The 17102-nt window shown below is 44.2% G+C and overlaps 1 protein-coding gene across 1 annotated transcript in view; it reads right to left on the bottom strand.

Annotated features, from left to right (window-relative positions):
* The window catches only part of vps50 (VPS50 EARP/GARPII complex subunit), a 221522-nt gene that overhangs the window by 57991 nt on the left and 146429 nt on the right, over nucleotides 1-17102 (bottom strand). Inside the window, exons 18-21 of the mRNA XM_038971647.1 lie at nucleotides 14514-14714; nucleotides 11836-11954; nucleotides 9469-9578; nucleotides 6618-6739 (exon numbers count right to left, since the gene is read on the bottom strand). Coding sequence (XP_038827575.1) covers nucleotides 6618-6739; nucleotides 9469-9578; nucleotides 11836-11954; nucleotides 14514-14714 — 552 coding nt within the window. The remainder of the gene's footprint in view (nucleotides 1-6617; nucleotides 6740-9468; nucleotides 9579-11835; nucleotides 11955-14513; nucleotides 14715-17102) is intronic.

Genomic DNA, 17102 nt, shown 5'->3' with positions numbered 1-17102 from the left:
GGATGACTCCGCCATCTCACATGACTCCGCCACCTCACATTACCATGACAGAGTAGGGGCCTGTAGCTCGACTCACCACATTACCATGACAGAGTAGGGGCCTGTAGCTCGACTCACCACATTACCATGACAGAGTAGGGGCCTGTAGCTCGACTCACCACATTACCATGACAGAGTAGGGGCCTGTAGCTCGACTCACCACATTACCATGACAGAGTAGGGGCCTGTAGCTCGACTCACCACATTACCATGACAGAGTAGGGGCCTGTAGCTCGACTCACCACATTACCATGACAGAGTAGGGGACTGTAGCTCGACTCACCACATTATCATGACAGAGTAGGGGCCTGTAGCTCGACTCACCACATTACCATCACAGAGTAGGGGCCTGTAGCTCGACTCACCACATTACCATGACAGAGTAGGGGCCTGTAGCTCGACTCACCACATTATCATGACAGAGTAGGGGCCTGTAGCTCGACTCACCACATTATCATGACAGAGAAGGGGACTGTAGCTCGACTCACATTATCATGACAGACTAGGGGCCTGTAGCTCGACTCACCACATTATCATGACAGAGTAGGGGCCTGTAGCTCGACTCACCACATTACCATGACAGAGTAGGGGCCTGTAGCTCGACTCACCACATTACCATGACAGAGTAGGGGCCTGTAGCTCGACTCACCACATTACCATGACAGAGTAGGGGCCTGTAGCTCGACTCACCACATTACCATGACAGAGTAGGGGCCTGTAGCTCGACTCACCACATTACCATGACAGAGTAGGGGACTGTAGCTCGACTCACCACATTATCATGACAGAGTAGGGGCCTGTAGCTCGACTCACCACATTACCATCACAGAGTAGGGGCCTGTAGCTCGACTCACCACATTACCATGACAGAGTAGGGGCCTGTAGCTCGACTCACCACATTATCATGACAGAGTAGGGGCCTGTAGCTCGACTCACCACATTATCATGACAGAGAAGGGGACTGTAGCTCGACTCACCACATTATCATGACAGAGTAGGGGCCTGTAGCTCGACTCACCACATTATCATGACAGAGTAGGGGCCTGTAGCTCGACTCACCACATTACCATGACAGAGTAGGGGCCTGTAGCTCGACTCACCACATTACCATGACAGAGTAGGGGCCTGTAGCTCGACTCACCACATTATCATGACAGAGTAGGGGCCTGTAGCTCGACTCACCACATTACCATGACAGAGTAGGGGCCTGTAGCTCGACTCACCACATTATCATGACAGAGTAGGGGCCTGTAGCTCGACTCACCACATTATCATGACAGAGTAGGGGCCTGTAGCTCGACTCACCACATTATCATGACAAAGTAGGGGCCTGTAGCTCGACTCACCACATTATCATGACAGAGTAGGGGCCTGTAGCTCGACTCACCAAATTATCATGACAGAGTAGGGGCCTGTAGCTCGACTCACCACATTATCATGACAGAGTAGGGGCCTGTAGCTCGACTCACCACATTATCATGACAGAGTAGGGGCCTGTAGCTCGACTCACCACATTACCATCACAGAGTAGGGGCCTGTAGCTCGACTCACCACATTACCATCACAGAGTAGGGGCCTGTAGCTCGACTCACCACATTACCATCACAGACTAGGGGCCTGTAGCTCGACTCACCACATTACCATCACAGAGTAGGGGCCTGTAGCTCGACTCACCACATTACCATCACAGAGTAGGGGCCTGTAGCTCGACTCACCACATTACCATCACAGAGTAGGGGCCGGTAGCTAACCACATTACCATGACAGAGTAGGGGCCTGCTACTAACCACATTACCATGACAGAGTAGGGGCCTGCTGCTAACCACATTACCATGACAGAGTAGGGGCCTGCTGCTAACCACATTACCATGACAGAGTAGGGCCTGCTGCTAACCACATTACCATGACAGAGTAGGGGCCTGCTGCTAACCCCATTACCATGACAGAGTAGGGGCCTGCTACTAACCACATTACCATGACAGAGTAGGGGCCTGCTGCTAACCACATTACCATGACAGAGTAGGGGCCTGCTGCTAACCACATTACCATGACAGAGTAGGGGCCGGTAGCTAACCACATTACCATGACAGAGTAGAGGCCTGCTGCTAACCACATTACCATGACAGAGTAGGGGCCTGCTGCTAACCACATTACCATGACAGAGTAGGGGCCTGCTGCTAACCACATTACCATGACAGAGTAGGGGCCGGTAGCTAACCACATAACCATGACACAGTAGGGGCCTGCTTCTAACTCCATTACCATGACAGAGTAGGGGCCGGTAGCTAACCACATTACCATGACAGAGTAGGGGCCTGCTGCTAACCACATTACCATGACAGAGTAGGGGCCTGCTGCTAACCCCATTACCATGACAGAGTAGGGGCCGGTAGCTAACCACATTACCATGACAGAGTAGAGGCCTGCTGCTAACCACATTACCATGACAGAGTAGGGGCCTGCTGCTAACCACATTACCATGACAGAGTAGGGGCCTGCTGCTAACCACATTACCATGACAGAGTAGGGGCCTGCTACTAACCACATTACCATGACAGAGTAGGGGCCTGCTGCTAACCACATTACCATGACAGAGTAGGGGCCTGCTGCTAACCCCATTACCATGACAGAGTAGGGGCCTGCTACTAACCACATAACCATGACAGAGTAGGGGCCTGCTGCTAACCACATTACCATGACAGAGTAGAGGCCTGCTGCTAACCACATTACCATGACAGAGTAGGGGCCTGCTGCTAACCACATTACCAGCAAAGGTGTTGTTTTGATGAACTGAGGCGAAAGTAACAATAGAGAAGGAAATTGGTTGCATCACCCCAAAAAAAATCCAGGGCAAGGGAGAAAAAAAATAACTCTCAAAAGTGGTTCTATTATAGTAACCCAGTCTGTAGACAGAAGAGTTGACACGTCACACTTCATGATTGAAGCCTGGGCTCAGCAGTGATCTTGGTTTTTTCCACCAATTCAATTCAAAGGAAGGTCATGGTTTTGGAATCTAAAGCTTAAGGTCAAATTTCTAATTTGAGTTCTGACACTGGTGGCATTGTGACGAAGGCCAGAAGTTTCTCCAGGTCAGGACAGGTAGTCAGGAAATACTACAGAACCCAGGCCTGAGCAGAGGACGAGAGCGAGAGAGAGAGCAAGAGAGACAGAGCTAGGCAGGGCTAACAGAGGGTGAGGAGGAGCATGATGATGATCTAAGATTTATCTATGCAGCACACTGCAGTTGATGAAGGATGAGTCCACTACTCTACTAGTGATGGGGCCGGAGCCCCAGTCTTACCCAGCAGAAAGGGGCAGCAGGCCTGGCCGGACCAGCCTCCCTGCCCCCCTGGCCGCCGGGCACACACAGGCTAGGGGCAGGCTTGGGAGCAGCAAGGACAACAGAAAACAAACAAAGCAAAAACCAATGGTGCAAATTAAACAATGAACTGGAGGAGCAACATAAAGCAAACAAAAGCAATAATGAAATTGTTGTTTTTTTTTGTATTTGGAGGACCAGATTATTGAGTGTTGGAAAAAGGGTTGAGAGAGCTGTTTGAGTGTCCTTCCTTCACTTATTTTAAGGGAATGACGTACGTACGTGTGAGTGAGTGAGTGAGTGAGTGAGTGAGTGAGTGAGTGAGTGAGTGAGTGAGTGAGTGAGTGAGTGAGTGAGTGAGTGAGTGAGTGAGTGAGTGAGTGAGTGAGTGAGTGAGTGAGTGAGAGAGAGAGAGAGAGAGAGAGAGAGAGAGAGAGAGAGAGAGAGAGAGAGAGAGAGAGAGAGAAAGAGAGAGAGAGAGAAAGAGAGAGACAGAGGCAGAGTAGGTTTGCATATCGTGTAAACAACATCAGCCTCTTTGAGCCCTGGAGACAGATGGCCGTAGAGGGGAAAATAAAAACAGTATCTCCCACTATATTGTTAAGATTACTGCTAACTGCCCAGAGAGCCAATCTATTATCTCTCTCTAGGATGAGTGCAGGGGGAGGAGGGAGGGAGGGAGGAGGGGAGGGAAAGCATTTCATCTGGATAAGGTATTTCCCCTCTTCCCCCGTTGCACCCCAGTGCCTGAAAGGTGAGTTATGAACTCTGGACAAGAAACTGTGAATGTCTGCAGCTAATGATTCTTAGCATATGTGCGTGACAGAGTCAATATCGCAGCAGTATATAATGGCACTTTTACCCGTTCGAATACTAATGGTCGCTCATTACTCAGGGAATGGGGGGCTATATCAACTCATGGTATAATAAGCTATCCATAGGTCACAATAACAGACTATACGTGCATATCAATTTTTGAGGGGGGTTGTAAATATTCATGAAGCATTAGCATTTGTGTGTGGGTGTCTTTGAATGAGAGCCATATTCAACTGGAAACTAACGAAGCAGGGAAGAGTGACAGGCAGGAAGAGAGACAGTGGGAGAGAATGTGGGAGATGGAGGATGAAACAGACGGAAAGACAGAGAGAGAGGAGGAACAAAAAGGAGAGAGGAAAACGTAAGGAAGAAAGATGGGGAGACAGAAAGAAACAGAGAGAAAGAAGAGAAATACAGAGAAAGAGGGCATGATAGAGAGAAAAGAAAGAGAGAGAGTTGAAGAGAAAGACAGCCAGCCAAATAGAAGGTAAAAAACAAGGGAAGGGAACGGAACCTTGTCAAGGTGCCATGTGACTGTTCTCCTGTCCTAATCACCAGTACGCTCCCTGGGCCCGCTGAGGAGAAGCCAGTCAGGACCCAGGCAGCAGAGCCTCATCCACTCTGGCATGTGACAGCCATTTTGTTGACATCATTAGCAGCTCCCCCGGGGTTTACCAGTCACACAGTTGCAAGCACACCAAGCTCTTTCTTTAGCCACTAAAATAGAGGAGTTTTAACGTGACAACGAAACACTGTTGTTTTGGAGGCCTGTGATGATACCAGTATCACAATATTTTTTCCATGGCAAAAAAAGCAGACCAAATTCTTTGATCCTTTAAAAACATGGTGTATGTAAAATATTGTGTTCTATAGCTTGGAAAATAAACACATGTGACTCTGGATGACAACATAATGTTTCCAAAATTAGGGCTGTTTTCCTAAAGAAATTAAATCTGCTTCGTTTTTTGTTTCTTTGCCCCTAAACTAACCGGTATCGCAATACTGGTTTCGTCCCAGTCCTATTGTCCTGAGAGAGGCAGAAAACTTGCCCTGTCACTCTGTGTGCCCTGTCACTCTGTGTGCCCTGTCACTCTGTGTGCCCTGTCACTCTGTGTGCCCTGTCACTCTGTGTGCCCTGTCACTCTGTGTGCCCTGTCACTCTGTGTGCCCTGTCACTCTGTGTGCCCTGTCACTCTGTGTGCCCTGTCCGTTAGAAGAGACAAACGGAGGAAGAGAAGTCACCTGAAGGGATACAGTACTGAAGCCTAATACAGACCAATTAGCACCTCAGTGTCCCTTATCTTAGTGAACCGACCAGTTAGCATCTGTGTCCCTTATCTTAGTGAACCGACCAGTTAGCACCTCAGTGTCCCTTATCTTAGTGAACCGACCAGTTAGCACCTCAGTGTCCCTCATCTTAGTGAACCGACCAGTTAGCCCCTCTGTGTCCCTTATCTTAGTGAACCGACCAGTTAGCACCTCAGTGTCCCTTATCTTAGTGAACCGACCAGTTAGCACCTCAGTGTCCCTTATCTTAGTGAACCGACCAGTTAGCACCTCAGTGTCCCTTATCTTAGTGAACCGACCAGTTAGCACCTCAGTGTCCCTTATCTTAGTGAACCGACCAGTTAGCACCTCAGTGTCCCTTATCTTAGTGAACCGACCAGTTAGCACCTCAGTGTCCCTTATCTTAGTGAACCGACCAGTTAGCACCTCAGTGTCCCTCATCTTAGTGAACCGACCAGTTAGCACCTCAGTGTCCCTTATCTTAGTGAACCGACCAGTTAGCACCTCAGTGTCCCTTATCTTAGTGAACCGACCAGTTAGCACCTCAGTGTCCCTTATCTTAGTGAACCGACCAGTTAGCACCTCAGTGTCCCTTATCTTAGTGAACCGACCAGTTAGCACCTCAGTGTCCCTTATCTTAGTGAACCGACCAGTTAGCACCTCAGTGTCCCTTATCTTAGTGAACAGTTGGGAAACATCTGTAACAACACAATTTTTTCAAGGAGGGTGACTTGTGCTGAAAACCCTCATTCATTTCAACTCCATTACAACACCATTAGAAGCACTAAAACAGCTCTCAGACATTGGATCAACAGAAGGGAAAAGCAATCTCAGGTCATTTCAGCAACAGCCCCATGACCATTTCCCATGAATGATGTGTGTACGAAAGGTGGAACATAGAAGCAGTGCACACATACAGATAATCAAGTGGTAAATAATATATAAAATAACATATGAGAATGATAGAACACATTGTGGACACTAATGAACATAACGTAAGCCTGTCCAGTACAGTAATATGTCTCCCCCAGGGCTGGTTTCCCAGACACAGATTAAGCCTAGTCCTGGACTAAAAAGCATGGTCAATTAATAATCTCTATTGAAATAGCTTTGTAGTCAAGGCTTAATCTGGGCGCCATTAGGTCCTTTTCCGTACCATATCATTGCGGCCGAAGAAGGTGTAGACAGCATACAGGTAGTAATCAAACAGCTGGGAAACACAGTGGATGACATCAAAGGCTATTGGTTTCAGAATGTTCATCATCTGTATGTACTTCCCTGTATGGGAGAGATTAGAAATGGCATTTATATTATTACACGTTATTATATGTTAAATGACAAAACAGTTTATACCAGTTGAACAATTACCAACAGAAATGCAAACAAAAAAGATCAAAACTCAAAAACTACTGGGGATGGAATATTAGATACTTGGAAATTCAGGGTTTATCTTTCATATCCCTGATCGGACAAAGTTACAAAAGCCACATATTCAATAATGCCATCTTTCTTTAGGATGTGAATAGGACAAATCTAAATGTTTGAATCTAACATTTCATCAAATATCCTCTGGCCAATTAACAGTACATGTTCAGATTAGTGACGCACCGATATGACATTTTTGGCCGATACCGATATACAATATTTTCCTTGACAAAAAACCTGATACCGATAACCGATATTAAACATTTTTGTGGCCTTTTAAGCATTCTAGTACAGTTAAATAGTTAACACACACACGGACGCAGCGGTCTAAAGCACTGCATCTCAGTGCAAGAGGCGTCGCTGCAGTGATTGGGAGTCCCAAAGGGCGGCACACAATTGGCCCAGCGACGTCCGTGCCGTCATTGTAAATAAAAATGTGTTCTAACTGACTTGCTTAGTTAAATAAAGGTTACATACACACACACATACACGCGCGCGCTGTGCTGTTTGGTTCATTTGTTCAGTCGTTTCATTCTCAACCAGGATTTCTACAGAACTCCGTTTGGGTCTTTGCGTGTCAAAAAAGATACGTCAAATAACACTATTTGACGTGTCAAATAAGCTTCTTAACCAATCAAGACCTGAATATTACTGCACGTCACATAATAATTTAACGAGTTCACACATTTTTTACGTAGTTATTACACATTGATTACACTATCAGTCGTATTCCATGTCACAACGATTCATCGATACGTTTGCTATGACGCTGTTAAAGTTGTCTCGCGCACCTAATGTGCTGGTCATAAAAAAAGATCGTTAGCTGATGGATGCCATGTTCTTCCCCAAAAACATAGCAAAACGACATCATCTGTTTCAGTAGCTATAGTTAGCTATCTAACTATATAGCTAGGTGTCATCATCTAAAATAACTCTAATTTATAAAACAGTTCTTATTTGATTAATTTACAGACATATTCAATCAATCCTTATCCCAGTATGCTGTTCCCACATACTTCAAGAGGGCCACCATTGTTCCTGTTCCCAAGAAAGCTAAGGTAACTGAGCTAAATGACTATCGCCCCGTAGCACTCACTTCTGTCATCATTAAGTGCTTTGAGAGACTAGTCAAGGACCATATCACCTCCACCCTACCTGACACCCTAGACCCACTCCAATTTGCTTACCGCCCCAATAGGTCCACAGACGACGCAATCACAATCACACTGCCCTAACCCATCTGGACAAGAGGAATACCTATGTAAGAATGCTGTTCATCGACTACAGCTCAGCATTTAACACCATAGTACCCTCCAAACTCATCATTAAGCTCTAGACCCTGGGTCTCGACCCCGCCCTGTGCAACTGGGTCTTGGACTTCCAGACGGGCCGCCCCCAGGTGGTGAGGGTAGGTAACAACATCTCCTCCCCGCTGATCCTCAACACTATAAACGTGATCAGAATGGCAAATATTTGACTGGAAAACTACTTTCCAGTCACTGCACCAAATGAAAACACAAGTAGAATGTGATGAAACGACTGACTTACTCTATTTTATTCTCCGACCTCTATAAGATCTCCTGGAACGTAAAGGGTATCAACTGCTCATCATATCCAACTAAAGTAGGCAACATTGGAGCTGGGGTAACATTAGGTCCCACGGACTCCCATAGTACTGTAATCTCTGATGTTTTAAGTCAATCATAATGGAATAGTATCCTTGGGGGGGGGGGGGGGGGGGGTTTATTATAATAATTTGCCTTGCCAATGGAGCATTTACATGTACTCTGAGGAGATGGAATTTCATTTGAGAAAAATGTAATAAAACGAATAGCTACAAAGCACAGGGCTGTAACAAGGTTACCATTGAATCAGAACTGATGAAATAGCCACTCGACTTTGAGCTTAGACCGGCACTTTCTCTTTCAGTGAATGCTACAGTACAACCCAAATGAGGATTTCTTTCAGATAGAGTGAAGTGGAAAAAGTTTGATTTCATGTGCTCTAACGATATACTGTAACTTTTCTATTTTACTTACTATGTGTTAAATTATACATGTACTATTATGCATCTGAAATGCTATAACATCTGTTGGTTGAATAAAATGTACCACATTGTAAGTGAACTGCACTGGTCATTCAGAAAGTCGTTTAATACCTTGGAAAAATGTGAGATTTAACTAGGATCCTTGGATCCTACTACCTTGCTTATCATAATTACATTTCTTCTTCTCCGATTAAAATAAATCAAAAGGAGGGGTTTCAATTTGCGAAGGAAGCCAATTTGACGGCGCGGCCCAGACACATCACAACTGACGTCAAACAAATGTTTAAATTGCGCTTAAGAAATGAAATGTCACAGGGGTTCGGAGGGGATAACAACAGGCTAATGATGGCAGGTAGCCTTGGGAACAGGGTCCTGGATCCTCACATTCTTAATGTGCATTTAGCTTGTTAATTGGTGCCATTATCAAGGTTATCAAGGTCTCTGCGGCGAGAAAGGGGTCACCACCGTCATCACTTAGTGTATTGGATGTTTCTGGGAGGTGAAAGGAGAGGAACAGAAGGAAAATATTACTCACCGACCAGTCGGATCACGTTGAGGGTTGTGTTGGTCAGGATGGGAGCGTTGGAGCCTTTGTTTAGGCTGTAGTCGGACTTCTTCCTGCTGCGCAGAGTCTCCCTTGATGCACTGATTAGGGAGAGAGGAGAGGCGTGTTGGCGTGACAACAAGGCCAAGGCTTGCTGGTAAGGCGGGCCAGACAAGAAACTAAATGATGACAAGGTGATGTTCAAGACAGCGGTTCAGTTTCATAACCGAGGCTCGGTGCTTGAGCCCAGACACAGACAGTTGTACAGGTTCATAACCCTGTGGTTCAGTGGTTGAGCCCAGACACAGACAGTTGTACAGGTTCATAACCCTGTGGTTCAGTGGTTGAGCCCAGACACAGACAGTTGTACAGGTTCATAACCCTGTGGTTCAGTGGTTGAGCCCAGACACAGACAGTTGTACAGGTTCATAACCCTGTGGTTCAGTGGTTGAGCCCAGACACAGACAGTTGTACAGGTTCATAACCCTGTGGTTCAGTGGTTGAGCCCAGACACAGACAGTTGTACAGGTTCATAACCCTAAAGCTCGTTGTTTGAGCCCAGACATTCATAAAATATTTTTAATTGATCAATTAAGAGGCGTGACAAGAGAGGGGCCAAAGACACAGCTAAAACGACTCCAGGGTTGGGGCGGTGTTGAACCGCTAATCTTACAGAACCTGCCCTCCGACTAACGATTAAACGTCACCTACCACCATTCATTAATACATCTCTAATTCCTGGACCTGGATGTCAACTTCCTGCAGCCCTTCAATTAGCCAGCGATTCCTTCTGATAGATTGGGAAATGAGCGTGTTAGAGGCTTAGCTCAGTACAACACACCGGGGTGAATGCAGACTCTGCAGGCACCATGTACAGTACTGTATTTATTAAGGATCCCCATTAGCTGCTGCAGCATGAAGTTAACCCAAGGCTCTCACCATACAGGTGTAGGATCTTAATTCGATCACCCTGTTGCAGGAGAACTTTGGATTTGAGGTTTAAAAAGGCTTTTGAAGTTTGTGATTTCCACTTTGAAATTACAGACTTGATTTTCCCTTACGAAAAATCTATCATCAACCCCCACAAAAATGTATATTAATTATAATCCACACATAATTCACATTTCCTGTAGCTGCAGGATTATTCTCCTGCTCCGCTGTAGCAAACTGGCTCAAATTAAGATCCTACATCTGTACAACATGCATGGAAATCAATAAGTGTGTCATGTCTATGTACATTATCAATTCATTACTTCCTACATCCAACATCCGTTCCTAATGAAGAGCTGTTGAATAAGTAAACAATGTGGTTTTTGCACTATGCTGCACATCTGGCAATATAACACAATTAGCTGCCGTATCGTATCACGTAGTCACATACACAGTCTACACACTGATTTACTGTAGAAAGAATCTCCCATCCACTCTGTTAGCAAGAGAATGTGTGTGTATGTGTGTGTGTGTGTGTGTGTGTGTGTGTGTGTGTGTGTGTGTGTGTGTGTGTGTGTGTGTGTGTGTGTGTCTGTGCACAATGAAAGGGAGGGGCATTAAACATTCATAACTCCATGAAACCATGATGAGCCTTGCTAATTGTGATTGTGATTTACGACACACATCACACCAGTTTAGGGAGAGGCCTTAAATAATTACAACCGCAAAAATGCCGCTACTAAAATGGTGACAATTTGCATAACATAAAACTAAAGCGCCCACGAGTAGCTCTTCCAGTGGGAGGTACAGTAATGTATTTTAATGATCTTTTACAAAACGGCTTCATCCAAACACCTGAAATACTATAGAAGATGAAGATTTAAGAATACATTCACATGGGTATAAACTGCCTCCTTCAGTGTGTTAATTCATCCTCATTTCTCCACCAAAGAGGGATAATGATTGCCAATGTGTTTATCATGGGATCCGAGTGTTAATCAGTGAGGGGAGGGTAAAAGAATAGTTAATTATGTAGAAAAAGGACCTGATGCAATTGTGCCAACTTTGATGGGTAATGTAGGAGTGAGCAGCTACACATATCTCTGAGGCAGTTATTCTAAATATGTAGCCAATACATTCATTTGAATTGCAGCCGTTTCAACAATACACAGAAAAAAACAATGACAATTGTTTTTTTTCTCAGTGTAGTGTTGAAACGGCTGCAATTCAAATTCATGTTTTGCCTACATATTTAGAATAACTGCCTCAGAGATATGTGTAGCTGCTCACTCCTACATGATGTAAATAGTGTACGCATCTTTCCAATTATAGTTGTTCATCATACATTAACTACTGGCATAGTACTTGAGAACTTGACCAGTGAGGTCACGGGGTATGACATCATCACGTCGTGACTTTTGAACTGACCTCTTGAGAGGGACGTCTCCGGTCTGCTCGTCCACGTAGTCCTGCTTGAGTTCATCAGGGACGTCACTGTCGCTGTCATAGTCCTGGTACACACACTTCTCCAGCTCATCGGACTCATACTGCAGAGGGGAAGAATAGTAACAATATCCTTCAAATATGGCCCTTTAGAAAAAGGTTTATATATAATAAAAATATCATCATTTAGATGCTTTTATCACTGTCGTAGTCCTGGTATACTTCTCCAACTCATCAGACTCATAACGTAGAGGGAAAATAACAGTAACAATATGGTCATTCAGAAAAGAGTTATTAATGATGAAAAGTTTATCATTTTAGATGCTTTTATCCAAAGTGATAGTAACAGTAACACACTTTACCCGCGCTTGAATCAAACCCACAACTCTGGTGTTGCACTGCAAACCAGCACCATGCTCAAACCAACTGAGCCATTGAAAGGGAAGGGTGAACTGCTTAGAATGGGACTAGAGTGACAGGTTTGGTGACTCCTAGAGACACCCACAAAACTCTAGCAGTAATAACCATACCTTTCCCTTAAACAGTCAAGTTCCCTTAATAAACAGTTCAGTTCCCTTAATAAACAGTTCAGTCAAGTTCCCCTTAATAAACAGTTCAGTCAAGTTCCCCTTAATAAACAGTTCAGTCAAGTTCCCCTTAATAAACAGTTCAGTCAAGTTCCCCTTAAAACAGTTCAGTCAAGTTCCCCTTAAAACAGTTCAGTCAAGTTCCCCTTAATAAACAGTTTAGTCAAGTTCCCCTTAATAAACAGTTTAGTCAAGTTCCCCTTAATAATCAGTTTAGTCAAGTTCCCCTTAATAAACAGTTTAGTCAAGTTCCCATTAATAAACAGTTTAGTCAAGTTCCCATTAATAAACAGTTTAGTTAAGGACTCAATACAACATGATGAGAAGATCTTATTGTTCTCCTCTCTCAGCTGAAATAGCAACAGCCGGTAATGTCAGGTAATCGAAATGCCATTGTGAAAATATAAAGCTGAGAGTGAATCCTATAAGGTATACAGCTCTCTCTCTATATGGTTGGAATAACATGTTGGCACAATATTGCTGTTCTCCTGAAGTAGAAAGAGAACAAGTAGAATAGGTGGTGAGGCAGATAGTGAGTTTACACAAGCTGCTTTCTCAATCTGATCCCAATCTAGTGGGAAATAATGCCTTCGATTGAGCTTTATCAGTTCATATTGAAAACAAGTTTCAGGCTATGAATACGTATTAACAAGAAAATAACCATTTTGGATTTGACTAATCCCTTTTGATAAGAAGTTTTTTCTCCTCAAGGTACATTGGTATTAGAATTAAGACAAAAACAAACAAAGGGTTGATTGTAATGGCAGAACAAAACAAACTGATAACGGAAACCCAACAAATCATAGCGTTATACACCGGCATTGAAATGTAACAACTCTAGTCCACTTGGACGCAAGAACATTACCATAAAAGCTTCTCTTCATAAAAGCTAGCCTATTACTTCATTAATATCAGTGTGCTACCACTCAAGATAACAGAGTTCTTCACACACCCAACGCCCATATAAATGTACCCTTTATTTTTCATTACAGCATCAGCTCATATTAAATATCATTAAATGTCAAGCGCATAAAAGCATTAAGGACCACTGCAGCGGGTGTGACAGTTAGGGCGACTATAAACCACTTAACGTCCCCAAATGATTATGTGCGACTTAATCACTGCTATAATGCCTGGTGAGATCTGATGGAACAGCAGCAGGCGTTATGAAGAAGGATCAGTGGATGGTGATAGAACGTTTTGCTGGAGAGACGCAACAGAACTCTAAAGTACATACTGGACTAGCCATACTGAGTATAATGGACAACGGACACTAACCAATGATTGTGGCAGAGAGAGAGTTATGGAGGATGCCACCTTTGATTGAAATAACCTTAACTTACCCCTATCAACACAACAGCTGGTGCTCACATACTTCTATATTCCGCATGACAAAAAGTATACAGAATATAGGCCTAGTGCTTCTCCTGTATTGTGTAATAGGTAACAACTACGAGACTTACAACTATATAAGTCTCGTATTCATTCATTTTGAGGTTGGTCCAGTTTGATTATAAAAACAGATGAAATGCTCTATGCGTTCTATCCCTCAATAGCACATTATTCAGTCTCTTTTACATAGCAGGCATAGGAGAAACAGACCAGACAAGGCAGGCGCGCAATGGATTAAGGTCATTGTAGTTAATTACCACATTTTCTACGCTAAGCTACGTAGAATATTGGCCTGTTGGAAACTACAACTCCCTACTAGATCGCACAGTTCGGGCTTGATCTAATTTATCTCTTGAGAAACTGCGCAATGTGCGCATTGAGCTCACAGAAATAAAAAATAATTGAACTGATGTAGGTCAATTAGTTGTTTAAAAAACTAAAAATAACCGAAACGTTGGTAAATTGCTCAGCACTACTTATAATATAACATATGTACAATATAACACCTCTGTTATAAGCATGTAAAAAGTGCACGTGGGTAAGTGTGTAATCCGAGGCACTGCCTACCCCGTTGGAGGCCTATCACGTGCATCTCATGATCTGAATACCGACTACAGGACTAGTATCTATAAACCTGTAATACATCTGTAACAACCATGTAATATAACGCAAGGCACAGCCTACCCCGTTGGAGGCCAGTACGTCCTCAGTCTCCTCATCCTTGTTGTCGATGTGCCTCTCAAAGGGGTTCCCCTCCTGACTGAAGTGCTGAAACAGAGACAGGACTTCCTGGTCCTGGCTGGACAACACCTGGTCCTGACTGGACAACACCTGTCTACTGGGAGACACTGAGGGGGACCGGCTCTGACCCATGAACTTAAACTCCTGCAGAGAGAGAGAGCAGAGGGAGAGATATGCTTACAGTGAAGAGAGAAACACGCAAAGAGTGAATACAGGGAGGGGCTTAGCTACAATGAGTTACCATTGATCACAAAGAAGGAGTCAATCGAGAGAAAAAAATAAACCAAGAAATGACTATCAAGCATATTTTTTATATTGTACAGGTATAATGGAGTTACTGCTCGCGTTGCTATAACAAAAGATCTTGGATACTGTCAAAGAGAAGAAATAGAAGACTGGGATATAGGAAAAGATAGAAACCCGAGCGTCATCTTCGCCAGCGGCAGAAGAGGCTTGAACCAGTTTACTGCCTCTACATAAGTCACACAACAGAGACTCCCCAGCCAGAACTATACCTACCACTTCCTTATTGTGTTTGTTAGATACCTGTTGCGTCAAAAACAGAACACTCAAAACATGAGCACAATGGCAGCTCTTCCTTTAAAGAACTCCAGGCCTCAAGAGGGCAGATAACCCAAAAACACGGGTGGAACTAAAAAATTGAGCCAGGATTTCTGGAGGGACTACTTTTACATGAGCACCTGGCAGATAAGCATGGGTATAAAATGTTTGGTCCTCAACATACACACAGCTCATTGTTCAAACCTAAAGACGCAACTGGTATGTAATGTTTCATTGGAATTATTTATTATGTTGCATCCAGTGCTTAGCACAATTTACATGTTTAACTCTGGTAGGAGTGGTGACTTCTTTTGTTGTGGATATTTTCTGACTGCAGAAGTAATTGCTAGAAGTGCTAGATTAAATTGTTTAAACGTTTACTTTATTCAAAGTCATGCTTTGTTGCTGTGTCATGCATTGTTTAGTGTAAAATAATGCATGTTTATTCTCTGTTTAAGGTTATCAACCTATTGCTATTGCTATTCCTATTCCTATTCCTTATTCCTCTGTCATTCAACTACTCTATTCAACAAATCAACTGTTTCAACATATTCAACAAATGGCATCAAAACCATAATAAAACACTGGAAAGGAATTGAGTTGTCCCTTTGCATCCTTCACGGGTTGAGCAAGCCGTTTTCAAGTTTGGGCAGAGCTGAAATAATTATAACACCTATAACACCTAGACAACTTGACAGTTGATAACCAACTGTGCATGTCAGAACTTTTCCCAGCTACCCAGTCCCAACTGTGAAGCCTGCTCAAGAGAAGTCAAAGAAACTCTCAACTAAAATACCTGCTACAGTTCTTCATAGGGATGTCAGACGCATCATTGTTTTACTTCCTGTTGAAGAAGGAAGAGCCTGATCGCTGAAATCGAACATGCCCCAACACAGAGGTTCGTGTGACCTCCTTGGGTTCAAGAACCAGGAGGTCAAGTGGGAGGTGTTGCGTCAAAAACAGAACACTCAAAACATGAGCACAATGGCAGCTCTTCCTTTAAAGAACTCCAGGCCTCAAGAGAGTTGATAACCAGCGTGGCAGTGAAGACAAAAGGATTAACGGCCTGAAGTCAGGAAAGCTGTCGTCGCAGAGAGGAGGATTGGTTTACATCTCAAAATGGCGGAGGAAACTCTTGGGAAAACAGTGAAGGAGCTGAAGCAAGAAAGAACTTTGGCTAAGAGTGCTTTTACCAAGCAAGCAAACTTCCTTAGCAGAGGTGCAAAACACATGACTAAGAGCGAACTGCGAGAGGAGTTCAAGAAGCTCACGTCGGAGGCAAGGAAGGTCAGTGAGACAAATGATGAATACAGGGCTGGACTTCTGGCAGACATTGAAGCTGAAACCGATGAGGGTGAAGAAGCTGACCTGAGCAAGCAGCAGCAGACTGAACTTGAGAAGACATTCCAAGAATGCGAAGTACGATTGGATGAGGTCAGGGGGATGATCCAGTCCAACCTATGGCCTAGATACGGGGAGGATGAGGTGAAGTCTGCAATCAAAGAAGCTGAAACCGCCTGTGATGGAGTTGCTCAAATACCTGTTATTGCTGTAAATAGAGATGGCTTCGAGCTACAGTGGGATGGTGCGAAGGCACAAGTCCAAGATGCAATCACAAGCCTAGCAGAGTGGGAGATGTGGATTCCAGTAGCAGAGAAAGAACGGCTGGAAGCCAGAGTAAAGGATCTGAAAGCATTCAGAAACAACCTTGAAGCAAGGAGGGCAGGATTTCTCACAGCGCAAAGAATTGCAGAAGAGGATAAAGACAGAGGGAGAGTGCCACAGATGCCCGTGCCAGCTCCACAGCCGACACTGAGAATAAAACCAACCTGTTTACCCAGGTTCAGTGGGTATAAACGGAATTTCCATCGATGGAGGAGAGACTGGGAGAGTCTACAGAAGCAGGGGGAACCAACAGGCTCAGTCGAAGTAAAGAAGATCCAACTCCTTGACAGTGTAGATGAGAGAATG

This window comes from Salvelinus namaycush, chromosome 32 (genome assembly GCF_016432855.1).
Source record: "Salvelinus namaycush isolate Seneca chromosome 32, SaNama_1.0, whole genome shotgun sequence".
Taxonomy (NCBI): domain Eukaryota; kingdom Metazoa; phylum Chordata; class Actinopteri; order Salmoniformes; family Salmonidae; genus Salvelinus; species Salvelinus namaycush.
The sequence above is the reverse complement of the archived record's forward strand: the minus strand, read 5'-3'. Positions and strand labels throughout refer to the sequence as shown.